Genomic DNA, 21,056 nt, shown 5'->3' on the forward strand with positions numbered 1-21,056 from the left:
TCTCCTATGGCTATAGACAACTGTCACTGATAAGGCCACTTTATAGTCAGTATTGATATTTCCCTGTTTGGTGGTCTAGGAGAGAAGAGTCAGTTTAGAGCTAACGTGTTTCCGCATGCACATCTGTGTAGGTAGGATAGGTCATCATTGATCCTGAGGCAGAGTGGAGTCGTTCTAACGCCAGGAATCATTTCAGAGAACACACAGAAGGCACTGCACACAGGAGCACACACCACCGCAAACCCCACCTACTATGAACTCTTCTAAAGGGCTGTGTTGTAGCCTTCCGAGTTTGCCCCGGGAGATTTCTTTGGGTCTGCATCCTCCCTTCTGTCGTAATCTGGCACCTGGAAGCCCCATGGGCCTCCAGAGAGACTTTCACTAGTACTGCTGCTGCTGCTCAGCTCTGACTCCTCTTCACTTTCCACGCCTCTCTCCACCGAGGCTGATTCTGCACTGCCCTCCTCAAGGACGTCTTGAGCCTCCAGGTCTGCGGACTCATCCACGGGAGCGGCTTCACTTTCTTCTTCTTCTGCCAGCTCTTCTTCTACCGGAGGTTCTTCCTCCTGCTCTTCCGGTGGCTCCTCTCTCTTGCGTTTCATTTCCTGGACTTCCTCTACCACAGGCCTTCTTCTAGCTAGCACGATGTTTTTCCTTGCTTTCTCTCCTTCGGACTCAGTGGACTCGGATTCCTCTGACTCAGGGGTCGAGCTCTCCTCCTCTTCCTCAGATGGGGTCTCCGACTCAGACTCTTCGGTGGTCTCGGACTCACTGAACTCGGACTCCGTTTCTGTGTATTCTGTGTAGTCGCTCGACTCCTCGGATTCCACGGTGCTTTCTGTAGCTTCCTCCTGGTCTAGAGTTAGTTGGAGATAGTCTTTGTCTTCTTCCTCAAGGCGCCTCCTCCACTCCTCACCCTCAAGGTCAATGCCTCTTTTCTCAGCGAGACCTCGGACTTTCTTAAAAATCATCGGGAATATCCTTGCTCTCTTCCACGTTGGGTATGTGGGCTCAGCGGCTGGTGGCTTCTCAACGGTGACCTCTACCTCTTCCTCACTAGGTTCTCTAATTTCAACTCTGGGTTTTTTAACTTTCTCTGGCTCTTCCTGAAAGTTTCGAGAGTGCAATTCAAATGTTAGCTTGAGGATAGTTATGATGTGATCTCATCCATCATAAATTAAGCAGGAATTCATCTTTTGGGTAATAGGCTCATGAATGCTATGCAAATAGTTTCCAAAAAACAATGATGACATTCTTTTCTAATGATAGAGAGAAGCTGGCTGGCAGGCAGTAAATTATTTTTTTTAAGCCTTATGGTATTGATACCCAAATCTAATGGTCTCTCTTTTCTGTTATTCATGTTTTATCTTTAAAAAAACTTATATCAAGAAAAAAATAATTATTGCCATTTTCCTCTCTAAATCTAGAGTTTTGGCTTGTTAGCTTTCTGCTGTGTCTCAGAATTTTTAAAATTCATGAAAATGTATTAGGTAATTTGAAAATTTATGAAAAATCTGTCTTGTTGAAGTTTGAACCAATTAGAGCCGCAGTAGCAGTCATTTCATGGGAAGAAAGGATTGTGTGCCAAATAAATATAGCGGGAAAGGTCTAAAAGTCTGAAAAAATGATTCATGTTAATCTAGAAAGGAGTCACATAAGATTTTAAATATACGGGTGAAGGTATTTTATTCCCTGATATTTGAGAAATGAAGATTGTGGGTTTTTTTTTTTCATGATTTTAGTTAAGCAGATAGCAGAAGAACAAAAGTAACCAGGTATTTGCTGTATATATATTTAACATATTTGGTTCTTAATTGTCTTTATAGAGAGATGTTCATAATTTTAGAATGCATATTTTATTGCAACTTCTTTCAGTTATTTAAGCTTTAATATAGAAGGAAATAAACTGAAAAAATTAAGGAATTTCCCTCCACAGATAAGAGGATGTTGTAGTTCTTTAAAAACAAATTCTAAATTATTAGAAATTCTCAAAATTAGAATATGTTAGTCAAACTGGTTCAAAAACTTGTTATTGCATTGCTGCGTAACGCAACCAAGTCCTGGGCATTACCTCTTCCTCTTCAGCTTCGCCCATCACTTCTCCGTATTCCTCTTGGCCAGCAGGCGGAAGCAGTCGGCGGCGACTTCCATACTGGGGCATTTCATACCTGTAACACAAACTTGGAACTTGAGACGTTTTTCATAGGCGTGTAGCACCTACCACAATAATCTCTGCTTTCTTCTTTTTCTTCATCATTTCACCAACAGATACTTAGACAGCATCTATTAAATTCCTTTTAAAAATAAAACAACGAAACAAATCTATGCAGTAAGAACCACTACCTGATGGCCAGAGGTTTTTTGTTTGTTTGTTTGTTTTTGTTATCCCCCCCCCCCCCATTAGGGCTCCCTGGAATAACAAGGAAGAGAGTCGTTATTTCATATGCAAATCTGGGGAGAGGTGAGAGGGAGAGAGAAAGATATACCATTTCATAACAAAATGAGGAACCAAGGACACGAGGGGGAGTCCGTATACAAGTATGTCTCTCACCAAGGATGAAAAAAAATCTATGTTTTTACATGAAAGTTTATATAAAATACGGCCTGTGTGACCATATTCATTTTTTAGTATTTTTTTTTTGTAGTTAGTTGGGTTAGGTGTGAAGAATTAACTCTACGTTTTCATACTTGATATTAGATTCTTAAGTATATTTTCTATTTTTATTTTTATTTTTTCACTGCTCTGGCACAAAGCTTCAGGTAGGCTGGTTAGAAAAATGACTAAACACAGCATACGGAATAGGTGGTGAATTCAGGAATTGAGCGAACATGTTTGACTTCTATATTCCATTTTAACTATTACAAACCTCCTTAGCATAGTTCTAGAAACACAGCGGCACAAATGAACTAGCAAAAATGGTGAGGCCTTGACTTACATAAAACTCAGACACACTATTCATTTTCAAATATGAAACTGGGGCAACAATGTTTTCAAAATAAATTCTACTCGTAATAATAACTCCCTATTACATTTCAAAATACAATACAGTACAATGCTGAATGAAAAACTGAAGATGTACCCATGCTCATAACTGTAATAATCTTGTCCGTATTCCTGGCCAGGATCAATCCCAGATTCCATGGATAACTCCTATTATTCAAAAAGAGAAATTTGCATTTTTAAATGGATTCCTTACGTGTTTCAGTTTCAAGTGAGATTTCCATACCTACAATTCAGGTCTCTCCAAACACTCCTGCCAAAATAAGTTGAATGACAAGTGAGCTTCAACACATCCCTGTTCTCACAGTCTCAACCATTTTCACGGAATACATTGGTGATGAGTTAGTGTGTCAGTGGGAGAGCTCAGTTTTCCTGATGGAACTGGAGACGTTCTCAGGTGAGTGGTTTTAGGTAGCTTTTAAGATGGAAACAACCAATACTAAACCACGCAGTAACTTATTCAGTGGCTCGTGCAGCCAGGAAAACTGTTCCACTAGCTTTACTAGTTCTGAGTTCCTACAGTGGCTCTCTGTTACCTAGTGCTCCCAGCATCAAACCTTTGACACCATCCAACAGTAATTCATATACTAAGAAGGACTTCAATTTAATTCTGATTCTGGGCTTAAAGACACCTGTTTTTAGATCTGACTAAGATTATTTTTTTAAAGACTCTTGGTAATACCTACTTTTCTCAAACTCTGCTCTTTGGCTGTGCTTTGAGGTGGCTGTAGCTATGAAATTAATTTCCATTTTAATTCCATTATATTAATAATGGTAAATGGCAAAGCTTACGAGGACTGAGTTTATAGTGGAGCAGGAGAGGAGGACGGGGAAACTGTGACTGCCCACAGGGAGGGAGGTTATCGATAGATAATCCACTCTTGATAGGAACTGGTATTGTTAAAACGTGGGTAGAATGAGTCAGGAGCTCCTGGCTTTCAGGGAACGCAAAGAGGAACCATTTTAAGGCACACAAATCCTTAGCTGGTGTGATAAATAAGGGCAGTGACTCTTAGTTAGATCACAACTTGCCAAATCATTTAAAAAGGTTGATCGTGGTTCACCCCAATCAAAGAATTCTACTAAAAACCTGGGCCTTGGGTTTCTCTTGGGAAACAAAGGTCTGGCATTATTGCATACTCCAAGAATCTTGTTAGCGTTCCGTGCCTTCCATGAGGTCTGGTTACTGCTCATCTTCTCCACAGCTCCCTATCCATACTCAGTGTCACCCTGCAACCCACCCCCTGCCTTGCTCTCACTTCATAATGTCTGTTCATGTACATGGCCAGTCAGCTTCCTGTAGTTACTAGGCCTACAGTTGCCCTTCTACACTAAAGCCAAATGACCTTGCAACCTACAAATACTTGGAAAACCCATTCAGTCATGATGCTAAAACTCATTTAGCATTCCCGTTAGAATAAACATTGAAAAGATAATTAGCAATATTGCAGGTTTCCACATACGGTGGACAACTGGCACCTATTAAATTTTGGGGTGTGTGTGTGGGGAATATAACTCTGCAAAACCCTTTGGAAAATGTATACCACAATATAGTCTTCATAACAGTCCCAAATCAGCACCAATGTGAAAGTCCAAGAACTGAATCCACCACGGCTCTTCAGCACAGGTGGGCAAAGGAGACTGAGGTCCAGTACAGATGGAGTGCCATGCGAGATCCCACATATGAGAGGCTAGCAAAGAGGCAATCTGCATGGGGCATGTTTCAAGCCTGGAGAGCACTTAGGGTGAGGGAAATGGGTGCTCAGAGTTGGCTCACATGCTAGTCACGCACGGGAACGCCCTCTTGAAAGTTTCATCTAAGTGGTCTATGTGTGCTTTGTAGCTGTAGGTTTTAGTTCAAATCATTTTCCATTACAGGAAAGGAAACATAAAAATTCAGGTGAGGAAAGAGCAGCAAGAAATTAAAACAAAGTTAAAGCCTACTTTTAAGTGACTTTGAAAAACACATAAACTCCACACTGGTGAGTTCAGACTTTGAAGTGACTAATAGCGTAATTATGTTGTTTACATAAAAGAAGCACCTCAGAAATGCGTGCCTAATCTAACATATGTAAGGTGCCAAGAAGAAACTTCTAGACTTTAAATTCCATCTTAGTAGTGATACATAGATATACACTATATATAAATATATATATACTTATATATGTTTATACTTTTATTTATATGTACTTTTTATTGCTAAGGTAAGACTAAAACTCAGGTCTTGCTAGTTGCTGTATGGTCCCAGCCACCAACTGCTTTCAACACGGTCAAGGTTAGAAGGGAACAAAACAGGAACTCTGGAGTGCAGTAAGATACTCTGCAGTTCTGAGCTGGGTCAAGATAGAGAGGAACTAACAAAACTGTGAATGAAGAGTAGAATGCTGTGTTTAAAAAAAGAAAAGAAAAAAAAAGAAGAGAAAACAAACAGAGGGAAAAAGTCCTAGTGACACCAAAGACCCCAAATTGAGCTGAGCAGGTGACAGGACTCGGCCTCTTCACTGTATGACAGGAGCCCTAATTGCATCCCTAGTCACTGAATGAAAGGGGCCCTATCTGCATCCCTTGTCACTGCACAACTCAGGCCCTAATTGCATCCTTAGTCACTGCATGACAGAGCCCTATCTGTACCCCTAGTTAGTGAGTCAAAAATGATTGTGTTGAATGAATCCAACATTTATTGGCATTTTAAAGTTGCTGCTTACCACATAGAGTAAACAGAGTTAACTTAGTCTTTTATTACTATAATCAATGTTTTAACTGCTGTTAATCAGAATATTTCAGTCCCGTTTTCTCAGCTTCTCTCTGTTATGTCTCTCTTGTTGACCAGAAGCTCATGAACTGAACGTGACCATCAACATTTTTAGGTGGTAGCGCTGGTTGGGAGAATACATTTCTTGATGAACGATGTGTATGCATTTAGATTTTAACCCTGAATTTTCTGGCTCAATCACCCTGGGAGTTTTCTTCATGAAAGTTTCTAATTAAAAGGTTAACATTAACTAATACATTCCTGTCTCCTGTCTTCCAAACAAGGACAGCCTTTCTTTAGTAAATGTAGGGTACTGTTCCAATAAATGCTTATCCAAAGCCTAAATTTATCATAAAGAAAATACATGCTTCAAACTAGTGTTACTTTATGTTTATTTTAGTCTTCGAGATGAAAAACAAATGAATAAAATAGTGCGTGATTATTGCATAACTCTGAAAATACTTTTTATTTTGTAGGAGAAATGCTGACTCATGCATGTGCTGAAGAGACCATGGAGAATTCTGGAACATTCCTGTAGTCTTTGCCTGATCTCTCTCTGACCTGAGGAGTCATGTGATAAGTCCACGCTCAGATGAACCTCAGCTCCTCATCAGCCATGATGTCCCTCAGCGGTGCTGAGTCTTGGGGAGCAACCTTTCCTTGCCTGATTTCTATAGTAGTGGTTCTTAACCTTCCTAATGCTGTGAGCCTTCAGTACAGTTCTTCATGTTGTGGTGAACTCCCAACCATAAAATTATTTTTGCTGCTGCTTCGTAACTGTAATTTTCCTACTGTTATGAATCGTAATGTAAATATCTATGCTTTCCAGTGGTCTTAGGAGGCCCCTGTGAAAGGGTCATTTGGGGTCGCAACCCACAGGTTGAGAACCACTGTTCTAGCGAGGGTAAAATTTTGTAATTTTGGCCAACAGCAAGCAATTGAGAGGTGATTTACTTTTTTTTTACTTTTTTCCTTTCAATTTGAAAACACGTTTTTCTCTACTTTGTAAAAGGGGACCACATCAGAGGTCACCCACTCTGCCCACACATAACAGAAATGTGAAAGTATTGTAAGGGTTTAGTGAGTTTGAAAAGGAAGTGAAAATCGATACCTCCGGTTTAAGAAGAGAAGGTCTCAGCAGTTGATGCTGCCAAAGGAAATCAAAACAGGAAAAGGTTTAGGTAATAATTCAGATGGAGAATATAGAATATGATTGAGAAGAGAGGAATAAAGCCAACAACTTGAATCTGCCACTTAACATACACATAACAGCTACCAGACCATTAAGTAATAGTTTAGATAATTACTTGGGAACATAAGGTATATAAGAAGTCATTTGTTTCAATTTTGGTTACTTTAATTAGCAAATTTGTAATAACCTTATTAACCAATATCAATACAGATATTTTTGTCTAAGCTTCCTAACATGGGCTTCTCAGAACAAATGTCCCAGGGCCCTTTTTGAGAAGCTTAATCTTAATTCAAACTCTTTATCATTTTACTTCTCATCTCATGAAGTATAATTATGTCCACTAGGAAGAATAGGAAACCAGGTGACCAGGTACAGTATTCTCGGGATTGAGGTTAAGGCACGGTCCTCATTCCCCCACTTTTTAAAAAACAAATATGGATGGCTTACATTCAAGAATGCTTTTTAACAGTCTTTCGGGAGTCAGGAAACTGTTCCTCCTCCAATTTTGTAGGGCCTGCCCCCTGTCTTCATCCCCTTTTACTCATACTGTGAACTGTGACAAAGTCATTATTGGTAACTTCCATGATAATTTATGCTTCAAATAGATGGGAACTAGTAATTGATCAAATTTTGGGTTCATGAATTTTAGGAATAAATGGCTAAAGGATGGATCTTCCTGTACACACCCTGGGAAGGTAGGGGGAGATGGCTCTGAAAGAGGTCCTGTCTGGGAACCAGCCACTCAAAACGAGCATTTAGACAGATTGCTCTATGAAAAGGAAAGGACATTTAGGGTAGAACTCTGACTATAACTCATTTGTTATGTGTTATAGTCATCCCTGAGAACTAGATCTTCATATAGGTCATTAGTATGGTTTTTCCATAAGTCTAGCAATACACAGTCTGAAGTATAAGCTGCTTAGAGAATATCATTACATCCCACTCTGGGTTAAGAAGCTGTGTGCTAAATCAAACTTGGTTCCCAGCAACTTTGCAGACACCGTCACTCACAAACCTCTATTCTATTGGTTAGAATCCTCAGTATGGTCTCTGTAGGGTGAGTCAGAGGATCGTAATAGAAAATTCAGAGACTCCTAATGGTACAACTGAGTTATTAGATATTTAAGATACTTGGATTAGGTGAAACTCTGGACTATGTTTAGAGGAAGAATGTTAAATAACTTTACAGCTTCTGAATTATATCTGTAGAACCAGAAAACCAAATTTGGCATGCTAACAGAATCCTAAGTAGTTGCAATTCAGGACAAAGACATCGATGTTCGTTGACACCCTGACTTAAAACTCCAAAGCAAAAAGCAACATATAGAAAGAAAATGCATTAGAAAACATCATTAAAAGTTTTGACTGAAATGAAAGAAGATAAAACTAGCTTCAAAGGAACCAGTATTCATCCTATACATTATACAAAGGCTTCCCTCGAAGGCTTGGCGCTGTACCATATGATAAGGCCCTTACCTCTGGTGCAAAGCCTCCCCTGAAAGGCAGAAATGGAAATTTGTATTAAATGCATGGATTTTCAGACCAGAGAGAATTACAGATAAGGACCATTTAAGGGAATCAGAGGAAATACGATAAGTTTTACTAAAAATTGTCTGAGCGGGGCATCTTTCCTATAATATTATTAAGATGAGAAAGTTATGAGTCATGCCTGATTTGCTAAAGATTATCTCCACAGATTTTTTCTCTCTTATGACCAACTAAGTATATCCATTAAGCAGGTAAAGACACCTGCCACACAGCCTGAAGACCTGAGTTCAAACCTCAGAAATCACATGATGGAGGAGATAACTGATTCCTGGAAGTTGTCCTCTGACCTCTATCTGCACGCATGCCATGGTCCATGTGCTCTCTATCCCCATGCACACACACACACTGAATCCATAGATCTGAAAATAACTTAACAAGAACGTGTAATCGTTCATTCTGATTCTATTATGATCAGATGGCTGAAAGGTAGGTATTCTGTGCTGTCTCTTCTATAAGTCTTGGTGGAATAACAGTTTCATTGAGGAAGAGATGCTTCTTAAACAGAAAATAAGTCAGGTATGTCCACACTCAGATTATATACTTCAAAGTGATTGCAATTCCTTTGTCTGTGTCAACTTGATTCTAACAATAACGAAAACAAAAATAGTTACAACCTCCCATGGGTCAATAACAGTATTAGAAGTAAAGCGAAAAAGGCTCTGGAGAGTTAACCTTCAAGTATTCAAAATTATTAAAGGTAAGTAAAGTTCATGGACCACAAGTTGTCCAATATTTGACTGCACTTGAGAGGTACAAGGGAGTGTAACAATAAGGATGCTACTGATTATGGGACTGTTCTTATCTTCTGTGTATTTAATCATTAGGCTGAGGCTGTTAATCTAGTTGTACACGCCTGTTATGAAGAGATGTTACTGAGTTAAAGGTATGGCTTTCTAAGGTACAACAAAAGCATCTTTGCAGTATACAGGCAGCCATAATTCTATAGCAGTGGTTCTCAACCTGTGGGTCACGATCCCCTCTGGGCATTAATCAGCCCTTTCACAGGGGTCAAACTTCAGAAATCCTGCATATCATATGTTTACATTACGGTTCATAACAGTAGCAAAATTACAGCTATTAAGTAGCAACAGAAATAATTTTATGCCTGGGGGGGGGGGGTCACCACAACACGAGGAACTGTGTTAAAGGGTTGCAGTGTTAGGAAGGTTGAGAACCACTGCTCTGCGGGATGGGTCTACACATCCAGATGTGTCTTCAGTGATTTCCCAAGAGCTTGGTGGAGCTGCTGGTAATGGGGCCAATGCAGCGTGAAGTAATCCTGCACAGCTTATTTTCCTAAAGTTTCGGTAGTCAACTTTCCAAAGTGTTTACATACTTCTGCCAATGCACGTGGCTATTACGATCCTTCTGATTCATGTAAAGCTTTATACAGATTCGAATTTATCCCACTGTCTTTTTAGAGATAATGAGACACAGCTCATATTTAGGGCTTCATTCTGTTGATGCTACACATATCAGGTACTGTATCCAGACAACTCTGATTTTCTAGGATAGTTTGCAAAAAATTCAATATCCTGGTTTAGTGAGCTCCTGCCTACAACCCCGACACTTGGGAGGCTGAGACAGGAGAATTGGCACTAGTGTAAGGTCAGTGTGGACTACATAGTGAGTGTGAATTTATTGTGAGTTATGAACTCAAGGTGACAGAATAAGATTCTTTTTCAAAAGTAATCACACACACACACACATGGACACACAAATGCATGCACACATGTACACACACACATACATTCTGGTGTTTTCATTGGGTGACTATACTGCTATTTGAGCTCAAAGGCAGAAACAAACTTACATGAGGTATATAACACAGTCAATATTCATAATTATCTGTGTTCTTTCAAAACATGAATGTTGATAATTATAAAATCAGTCAAATAATATCAATGCATCTTTTATGTAATTCTCTCACATTGTGTGTAGTAATCATTCATTTTACATCCTATGTCTGTATACATTTAATTTTAATAATGATGAATGTATGATGAATGTTTCCTTTGGATTTGAAATAAGCTATCTATCCGACCTTGATGCATCAAGTAGACCTTCACAAATGCAAAGGAAAGGGTGTCCTTTTCATACAGACAGTGGTCAGCTTGGAGTTTACCAAGAGGAGGAGCATTTAGGCTTACTGATCTAAATAACCTTTATAGGGCTCGTGTGGAAGATAATTTAACTGGATTTCAGCAACAGCCTGTCAGAACCCACCACAAGTTCTCAGGTCTATGACCAGCTGCCACCAGAAACGCCAACTGAATCTTTTTAGTGAAAGAGAGAAAACACGTTCAAGAATCCCTGGAGATCAATCACCTTTGATTTGGAGGAAAAGCATCTGAAGCAGATGGGCTACCAAGAACAAGTATACTTGCTGATTTTTCTTTTTTTAAAAATCTATTCTTGTTAATCAGGAATGAACATTAAATTATTGAAGAACTGTCCCAAATTTTAGAGCCAAACCAAACCAAACCAAAAAACAAAACAAAACAAAACAAAAAACAATGAATAAAAACACCACCTCAGAGATGACACACTAGCAGTTTTCTCAGGCCTGGTGGACACACAGAAGTAAAGTCAAGCTTCACCCTGGCTGGGACACTTCAGGAAAACATCGGAAGCTATAGTGGCCATCACAGCTGCTCTCCTGGAACACTGCATGGGGCTATATTGGAACTGTACCTTTCTCTCTTTAGGTGTGTGTCTTCTCAAATACTACAGTTCTAGAGTCCAATGGATAAAGGAATTTGTTTCAAAAGTAGGGATATCTAGCAGTTAAAATTTGCTCAATGGGTTTCATTGGAAAAATAGTTATTTGGTGGCTACATAGAGTACATCATGTAACTATATATGTAGATATAATTATGACCAATGTATATGCTTCATGAAGACAGTGGTGCTTAGCTTAGCTTTGATCCCCAGAATTCCAGCTGTTGAGCTCAGGAATATTTTAACAACTATTGCAACTATGGGACTCTCTCCCCATGGGATAAATATTTACCTGTGGTCCAAAACAAGGAGCAAACATATGAGCATAGAGGGGATAGTTCACCAAGTATATAATGTCTCTTCTTTTTGAACATAATTTTATTTTGTTTTTTAAATGAATCAGATATCAAAGAATATTTTCTTGAAAGGAAGAGTCCTAAAATTATAATTAAAGAGATGATGTCATCACATGAAAAGGCTAAATTAAACAGCATTTTAGGCACCTCTGATAAAAATAAGATGTCTTACAAAAGTCAAGGGCATGAGATTTATTTTCATCATAAAGAAGGAAACAGAAAGCACCGAGAGCAAGGAATAGAACAGTAACTGAAAACAGGAGAGATTTATCGTCTGAAAGCATACTAATAAGATCAAAGCAAGCCAGAATGGAGGGTATCATAAGAAAACCGATAACTACATATTATAGCACCTGAGATTGATTTGAAATCCCTGCTGTCTGTCACTCCCTACATTTTGAAGGAACATTTTACCTGGGAAACATTTCTTTCCACCAAATACACAGACTTTAAGAGAATAACAAGCCCAAGAGAGAGCACTATTGCTTACTAACAACCTGCTGTCTGTTTCTCCCCACTAGAATTTACATCAAATGATGGTCAGAAACTTAAGACAAAAGAAAAAAGTAACATCGCCTATCAGCAAAGTCAACAAGCCTTTGGTTTTAGTTGGATCAGTACTTTTCATGCCCATATCGCCCCAGGAAAAACAGAGAAAGTTACTTACTTTTTAAAGAAATGGAGGACAAATAATGCTACCTTGAAGTTAAGAAAATTAAGGTAAATCTACTCTATGAGTTAGTGGCGATGATGTTAATTTAAATTAAAAGTGTGGAAGAAAACAGCATTTGCATTGAGTTTGGGATTAAAACAGTGGATTCTTCTTTGACGTTCAAATTCTCGTGCTCCACTTGAGGATCATGACCAAGAAAAGAACTGCCCCAGTTAAAACAGAAGCAACATTACAAAGATGTTGATTGACTGTGAGGTTGCACGTCAATTCCCTCAACAACCCTAACCAACTTTTCCTGGCTCTGGTCACACGTGCTTTCCACGTCTGTTTTTACTGGAGGGCAAAACGTGTGTAGTTTTGAGATGTCTGTGGGTGGACAGTTTTTTTCTATGTGGCTATACATGTTAGACACTGACTTCTCGAGTTCTGCTAGGTTTTTCACATGTCTGAGGACCCCTTTTGGATGTCTGTGAGGTTCCACGTCACACAGCGGTTTGGATGCTGGTGGCTGTGTCGTAGAAGATTTAGTTTCTCTGGCGTGTGTGACACTGGCAGTGCATTTAACGGCTGGGATAGAAATGCTGTCTGTGGGTAGAACTGAAGTGGAAGGAGGCAGTGGGCAGAGACGTGGAGCTGGCGGTCGAGGAAGAGGAGGAAGCGATGGTGGCGGAGGTAGAGAAGAGGTCCGGGGAGCGGAAGTGGGAAGAGAAAATGTAAGAAGTTGGGGAGGAGGAGGGTTAGGAGGAGCGAGGGGAAGAGGAAAAGTAGTAAAGGCGACAGGAGGTCGAGGAAGAGGAGGTCGTGGAAGGGAAGCAAGGATGTTAGGTGGATGGGGAAGGTTTTCAAAGGAGTTCCTCTTTGTTTCCGCATCTACCGTACAAGTTGGGGTCTCTCTCTTAAAGCCTAGAGAATTTAAAACACAAGGTCTTGGAGGAGGAAGTTCCAGGGTGCAGTCAGGAGTGACAACGTTCGGTTCTGACCGGAGTTCCACCGCTCTTGAAATAGTCGGCAGAGTTGAGAAAGAAAAGTGAGACCAAGATGAAGAAAAGGAAGAGCTCGTGGACAGAGATTTCAACTGCTCTGTTTGTTGTACGACCAGGGTGTCTCTGTGCCCCCTTTCTTTCTCTGACCCATGGGCATCTTCGGTTGTGAGCATGACGTTGCTGCTACCTCTCGGGGTTGGGTGGGGTCCAAAGCTTTCGCATTCAGCTTTCTGCCTGGTGATCTGCCACTCCACCAGGTCTATGGTCTCCGGTCTGTGTGGAGTTTTCCACATGAGCCTCCTAGGAAAACTCACAGACTGGTTCCACATCCTCTGAATCTTTTCTCGTGGGCCCCTCAGAGACTGACTCTTAACTTGTGGTCTGGGTGAAAACAGCTCTTCAAAATCTGTTCTTGGTGACAGGTCGGAATTGGTTGACCTTGGACCTATACTTTCCATATAGAGGGGATTATGGGTACTTAAATCATCCTCATCGGGAAGAAATGAGAATGTCCTTGCTGGCTTAGGCTGGTTGTCCTTAAGCGGTCCCTCTACATGAGCCGGCTCATGAGACTCAGTGGTACTGGACGAAAAGGCCATCCCATCGTGATGACTGGTCCTGTCTTCTGGGACTGAGTTATTTCCCCTGCTTTGTTCAAAATGGTAGAGAAGGAAAAGACTTGAAAGAGAAGAAGGAGACAGGTTGTGAAACAGCTTTCATAAGAGAGGCTTTCTCATGGCTACCACTTACTGTACACTACAAAGGCCTAACTATGCTAAAACCCTGAAGGGGACCATCACGTTCACGCTCTATTCTAGAAAAGACAAGGAGTTGGGAGAGGCCTGAGATGTTGACATTAAAATATAAATCTCTAGACTGTCGCCTCCCCCCATATTTTTTGCAAAGTATCTGGGTCCATATCTAATGGTTTGCTCCTGTAAGTCCCTGCTTTGGAGAGTGTAGATGGGCACCTCAGTTTTTTTTGTGTGTACCCCACGAAAAAACCTCAGCTTTGACTGGGTACCCCACCTTGCTGGAGGATGCTCAGAGCCTGTTGTTATGCATGGGTCTTGGCAGTATCTCAGTTAGTAACTGCCCTTTATCTTGCATCTCACTAACTCTGGGAGCCAAATATATCCTCTGGTATAAAATTAAATTTGTAAGGCAATATAGAAAGGGATAGCGCCCTTCCCAGCTTAGAAGAACGACAGCTTCCAAAGACAGGATGGAAAGTTCTCAGCGAGTTCAGAAATCAGAACTAAGAAATCAGCTTCACCACACAATCCTGAACTAAAACGATTTCTTCCCATTTAAATTCTAGGCTTAATTATCTTACTACTCAGAAAACATAAATAGAAAGAGGAAAAACGTACATTTTCTGCAAACATAATGTGGATCAAATTTTAATCAAGATTCCCGTTAATGAAAATATTTAAGCTAAAATAACACTGTTTTGGTATCACTGCATGGTTTGCTCATGCATGAATACCGAGCAAATACCATAGTAGGTGTGCATTCTGATTAAAGTTAAAAAGTTCAGAGCACCAATCAAGAGCCTGAACTACAAGCCTTAGAACCCTTCCTTCAGAAAGGTTAAGTAACATGTACTTTACATAGCCCTGATTAAGTTTGTTCTCAAGCTAAAACATAACAGCAAATTAATTTTGTCAATTGTTTAATGTTTAACATAAAAGAAAATAAAATGTAAATATTTTAAATAAGAAAAATAGTTATTCAGGATGGGGTAATAGATTAGGCAATAAAATGATATGTAAGTTAGAAATTTGATGAGAAAAACAGGCATGCTCACAAACAGGCCTGGATTATCAGCCAATCTGAATAATTTAGAAAGTATGGATAAGTGGACCAAAAACAGATAATAAAGACTTTTGCCTTTTCTGAGCTTGGGAAGTGATTTTGAAAACATATCATTTAACCTGACATTATATAGCCACCAGTTTGGTGATTACATATAGGTCACTTAGGATAGAAAGAACTCTATGTCTGAATTAAAGAGAGATAATTTTGAAACCTCGCCTGCTGGGTATGAGGGCTGTCAAACCAGAAGGGAAGTAGGCGGGGAGGATGAGATTTCCTTTTAAACACAAATGCCTACATCCTACATCGTGACAGATGTGGACCACTGTGCAGACACAATACTGCTCAATCTATCCCATTGCATCTACTTTCTAGCAGCCTTTTATTAAAATGATATTGTTTACTTACTTATGCCTATGATTCCACAGGTGAGAAAGAGGAAACAGGTGACAGGGAGAAAAAGTTTTAGCTGTCATTAATTTGAGTTTATGCAATACTAATAGACACTTGCTTTAAACAATAACACATCCAAGAGAGAAAAAAATGCATGTTTATTTTTTTAAAATTTCTTCCCATCTATTTATGAGAATAATGCCTAATAATGTTTCAGATAAAATCTTGTGGCATTTACTCCAGTGTCTTATCATGTAGGAATTTAATTTAACAATCTGTTTGCTAGAGATATGAACAATTTGTCTCTGCGAAACATCTGTTACCTTAATCATGCAACATAAACCTTAAATAATAATAAGAATCATGAATGTGTCATAACTTTAAAGATTGGTTAGTGTGTGCTGTGTTAGGGAGATGGTACTGGGTTTGGGGAAGAAAGTAAATGTATCAAGTACAAGATGAGTATTATTAGAGAATGTTAAATTTACATGAAGTTATTAATTACTATGTGAAGATTTGCTTTTCCAAAACTTTTTTTTTCTTTTAAAAATAATTGGCAATAATTTCCTTGGAGCTAGTTTATTTTGTAGCTTGCTAGAATCCTTATCAAACATTTTCAATAGAAAAAATGAAGCATTTCTAAAAGTGAGATAAGGTTCAGAATTAAAATGTTTCAATACATAACTGAAAAATCTACTACAACTTTTCAAGTGCAAAATAGCCCTTAAAGACTCTTAGTTGCAATTTTCCCTCATCTATCTATCTATCTATCTATCTATCTATCTATCTATCTATCTATCTATCTAAGCATTGTTCTCATGTGTAAATACTGCTAATTTTTTATCTACATTGTTGCTGGAACGAGCTGCTCAGTATAATCAGAGAATCAACTCATATTGGCTCAATTCCTATTTCACCAGTAATTCAATGAGAGCATCATTGCAGACTATGAAAGAGGTGAAAACACATATTTAAGGAATGAATCCTCTATGCAAATAGAATGCTGTGCTTTAACATACATAGGATTTATATACTGCATAGTATATCTTAAGTATTAGATATATTTATACAACACTAAATGGCACCCATATACATTTTACAGCTTCATATATAATATTATTAATACTGTCTATACTATTCATGCATCCGTCCAAACTGGTTTTTCCAGTAGAAACCATTTTCATGATTTTTTTGAGATTGCTTTACTACTTTAAGTAAATGCTGGAAACATAAAAGATACGTGTTTTTAGTCACTAATAACAAAGTGTCCTGAGTTTATCTCTTGTCAAAATTGTTTAGTATTCTTGATTGCTTATTATGTCCCTAAGTAGTTACTCTTGAAGCTTTATAATAAATACAAAATAAGTCAGACTGCGTGGGTTGTATCATTTGACAGAAACAGTTGCAAAGTCTCAGCTATACATTAATAAGCTCTGTCAAAATGTCTGGCTTGAAATTGCTTAGGAATTCCACAGTGTAGTGGTGGGAACCACAGCTGCTTCCAGAGCAATACAGGAGCAGACTGTGCAGAACACACTCTGTCATTTAACAGTTCAGATTTAACTTTTCCTTTCTATAAAAGCCTACAGTAGTACCTTAAGAACGATTGGTTTTTTAACTATAAAATTTGGCTTTGATTGACAAATGGGAGGGCTTTTTTTCTTTTTCTTTCTGCTTTTTTTTTTCTTATCTCAAACCAGGAATTATCATCTTATACCATTTGGATTTTTTTTTATGATTTCCTATTTGGTTGCTTTTTAGAAATATATTTAATTTCTATAATTTTGTTCAGAAAATTGTCCCAATATCATTAAGCCTCGGAGATTAAATATAATATTCAAACTCTATTCTGCAGTTGTGTGCTAACATGGATGCTGCCTTTTAAAAAATATATTTTTTCTGTATTTTTTCCCTTGATTTGTTTGCTGTTTATTATTGGCTACAGTTTTCCAACCTAACTTTTCAATTATTTTCTACTTAATAATAAATGATAAAGTGTAATAGGCTTACAACTGTTTTTCTGCATAGGCTTAGAGCTAGCTTCACTCAGAGCATCCACTCCACCCAACGCTGCTGGTCCCCCTGTTACTCACATGGTGCTGTCTCCCAGCTCCTCATAGAGATGTGGCCCTGGAGGTGGTGGTGGTGGTGGTGCCGCAGGCACAGGAGCTGCAGGCTTGGCTGCAGGCATGGCAGACTGGATTCTTGCCGTCTTGGTGCACTCAGCCTGGCGTCTTGAGTAGAGTAAGGTTGTCTTGTAAAACCCAGTTTAGAATCCAAAAACAATCAATAGGCTATTATTTAAATAATGAGGTCTTTTATCAGCAGGACCCACTTAAATTAGGCACAAATATTTGAACTAATAAATTGACATAACAGAATAACCTCATCTTCAATATGCAAATGTTTTTCCCTTGAATAAACAGAATTCACAGAAATATTTTCAAATTAAGCTAATTTCTACTAATGTCCATGTCAGTGATGTTAGAGGTGACCTATGGTTTTAAATGTCACAAGATGTATTTAATGTCTTTCTTAGAATTAAGGCATCAAATTGTAAAAATGATTAGAACATACCTTACCTTTCATGTTACTGTTCTGTATAACAATGGTCTAAAATCAGCTTAAACACACACACACACACACACACACACACACACACACACAGCTCAAAATCTTAAACTCAAACAAGCACTAAGAAAATAATACACAGTTCAGGATGATATGACGACTTGATCAATATAATCTGTGAGTTCTCATTTTCTATTACATAAATTCATGTGCAAAAATATTCATAATTATACTTACACTTTAAACCTGATTTGGAAAGCAGTGTGTAGGAGGAAGAGAGAGCAGCATTAGAATATTGTACTAATGGATTTCTAACATGACTTTCTATAAATTACGAACAATTTACTGATTCATCTCATAATGTCACAGTAGCAGGGAAAGGAGGGACTTTAATTTGGTGAGTGAATGAGCAGAATCTTACAAGTTATTAAAACATTCACCAGAACGAAAGAAATAGGTGAACTGAAGGGAGTAAGAAAAACTGAATTAAAACACAGACCTGTGAGTTTCAATTCTCATGAGAAAACAGAAACTTGAAGATGGTCTGATATTTGTAAGTGTTTTTTTTCCCATTGGAGGAATATTGATTTTACTGGTATCAGAATGTGATACACTCCTTTAAGGAATAGTTGAATGATAAAGGAGAAAGAACACATCAAGATGTGAGAGTTAGCCAATAAGAAGGCTAGAGCAAATGAGCCAAGCAGTGTTCTAATTAATACAATTTCTGTGTGGTTATTTCAGGGCTAACCTAGCTGGATGGCCAGGACTAACAAGTGGGCCCTCATCCTTGCAACAAACACTACAGAATAAATGTGGAAATTAATACTATATTGATGTCTTAGTGATGTAAAGTGATTTCTTTCAGTACTGTTTATGAAGAACATTTAATATAATATATAACATTTAATATATCATATATAATAATTGATTTGTTAAGAAAACATTAACCTTAGCTTGTATCAACCCAAATGTTATGTTTGCAAGGCCACATGATCTTTGTTATAAAATTATCTGTGTAACATCTTTGCGTGGAACACATCTTGGACATTTTAAGTTGGAATTAACTCGCTGCATTCAGTTTTAGAGAAAATTATTTAGTGATTGAAAAGGTATGATTACCTAATTTCGAACATCAACTAGACACTCTGGGAAGGTGAAAAACTCATTAAAGAATTGCTTCTATTAGACCGGCTTGTGGGTGCTTGTTTTTCCCCCTCAACATCTCACAAGTTAGATACATCTTTGAAGAAAGAAACTCAATGAGTAATATGCTTCCATCAGATTGCTCATAGGTAAGTCTATGGGGCATTTTCTTGATGGATGATTGAGGTAGGCAAGCTCAGCTTATGGGATATAGTGTCATTCTTGAAAATGTATGCTTGATTGTATAAGAAAGACAGCTGGACATGAGCCTGGAAGCAAGTCAGTAGGTAGAACTCCTCCATCGCCTCTGTTTCGGTTCCTGCCTCCAGGTTCCTGTCTTTAGCTTCAGTCCTGGCTTCCCTGGATTATGTTTTATAATCTGTAAACCAAATAATCTCTTCCTTCTCCAAATTGGTTTTGGCCAGTGTTTTATCACAGCAACAAAAAGCAGGTTAGGACAGAAAGGTTTCAGTGTACTAATACATCAGGAGCACCTTAATACTTTCCCTGCAGGTATGTTAAATAGTGGATAGCTTTTCTGCAATTATTTGCTACATATCAAATATTTATAAAATTTATTGTAATCATCCATCATTTACACTTTGTGGCACTCTGAGGGCGACTTCTCCTGTTCATCAACTCCTCATTTTTTAAAGTGGCTGCCAGTAGGGATGCGTTACTAACTTCTCACACCTGGTATTAGACCCAATGTATTTTTTGCTTACCTCATTGCAGATACTTCAAATACTTAAATACCTTGACTACCTAATGTATTTTACTGTAGGAAGAGAGGAGACTAAGACTCTATCTAGCCATTCTATTTATGATAAGATATGCCCTAGCAGGGGGTGCCAGGAAGAGAGAAGCCACATCAAAAGCCACAGGTGTGGTGTTGAGAGTTTACCAAGATTTTACTAACACTGCATTGTCTTCATAGAGGAAAATGTAGCTACAAGGATTAAAATGAACAAAAAAAGAGAAAGAAATAAGAAAAGAAATGATAGAACAACTAATACGACAGTGTCTGGTCAGGTTAGAGACCCTGCAATCTTTCCCTTGAAACTGGGTGAAGAGGGACTCCGATATCATCTCGCACTGCTTTCTCTCTAGGGGATTTTCTTGAGAGCTTTTGGCTTTCAGAAGAGAACGCACAAAGCCAGGAAGATAATAGCACTGTTAGCATAGACTTATTAGGAGCAAAGGGTACTAAGAAATGTATAGCAAGTCTGCGGTGCTGCCCTTGAGGAAGGCGTTTTGGTACAGGCAGGAAAACACAATGACGGAATAGCTGCGCCATCAACATTGTGCCCAAAGGCCACTTTACCAGGCAGCTTCCCGAATACCTTCCTGAGAGTATCCACTGAGCGTCTCCCATACTCACTGTCGGTAGCTCACTAAGACAACCAAGATGGCCGGGATGCAGCAGAGGATGATGATGAAGGCCAAAGCCAGCAAGGCCCCTTCCGTGTACCCTAAGCTTTCCCCTCGCTTCTTGATGCTTGTCACTGCCTCAGGAGTCCGGATCTCCAGAATGCGTCCTCCTTCCCCGTAATAAGGTTGAAAGTCTTTATTGATATCAAGCAGTTTGCCATCCAGGAATCTTTATTGTGAGACAAATTGAAAAACTACATTAGAAGAGCACAGCTGATTTGAAATTAAAATGTATCTTTGAAGAAATGAGTAAATCTGTAAATGATACCCTGGGAAACCAAGAAAAATTCATAGTTTTAAAATGGCTAGTGTTACTCAGGTAGTAGTTTAGGAAAATTCTAAATGCCAGATAGTATCTTTTCAAAAAATTATTTTCATTTTCCATATCCTTTTGTGGTTTGCTCTCAGATATTTTATCCTAAATTGCTCATGAACACAGCTCAAATTACACTCCAATCATTTCAGTCTTTG

At 38.7% G+C, this 21,056-nt stretch overlaps 1 protein-coding gene across 1 annotated transcript in view; it reads right to left on the reverse strand.

Moving 5' to 3' along the window:
• Positions 1–263: 263 nt before the first annotated feature.
• The window catches only part of Pcdh15 (protocadherin related 15), a 600,282-nt gene continuing 579,489 nt past the window's right edge, over positions 264–21,056 (reverse strand). Inside the window, exons 30-35 of the mRNA XM_041655402.1 lie at positions 20,536–20,754; positions 18,246–18,254; positions 17,531–17,671; positions 15,453–15,458; positions 2,072–2,168; positions 264–1,106 (exon numbers count right to left, since the gene is read on the reverse strand). Of these exons, the coding sequence (XP_041511336.1) occupies positions 264–1,106; positions 2,072–2,168; positions 15,453–15,458; positions 17,531–17,671; positions 18,246–18,254; positions 20,536–20,754 (1,315 nt within the window). The remainder of the gene's footprint in view (positions 1,107–2,071; positions 2,169–15,452; positions 15,459–17,530; positions 17,672–18,245; positions 18,255–20,535; positions 20,755–21,056) is intronic.

Source organism: Microtus oregoni, unplaced genomic scaffold, assembly GCF_018167655.1.
Source record: "Microtus oregoni isolate MIOR12 unplaced genomic scaffold, Mior012 000007F_ref0000211, whole genome shotgun sequence".
Lineage (NCBI taxonomy): Eukaryota > Metazoa > Chordata > Mammalia > Rodentia > Cricetidae > Microtus > Microtus oregoni.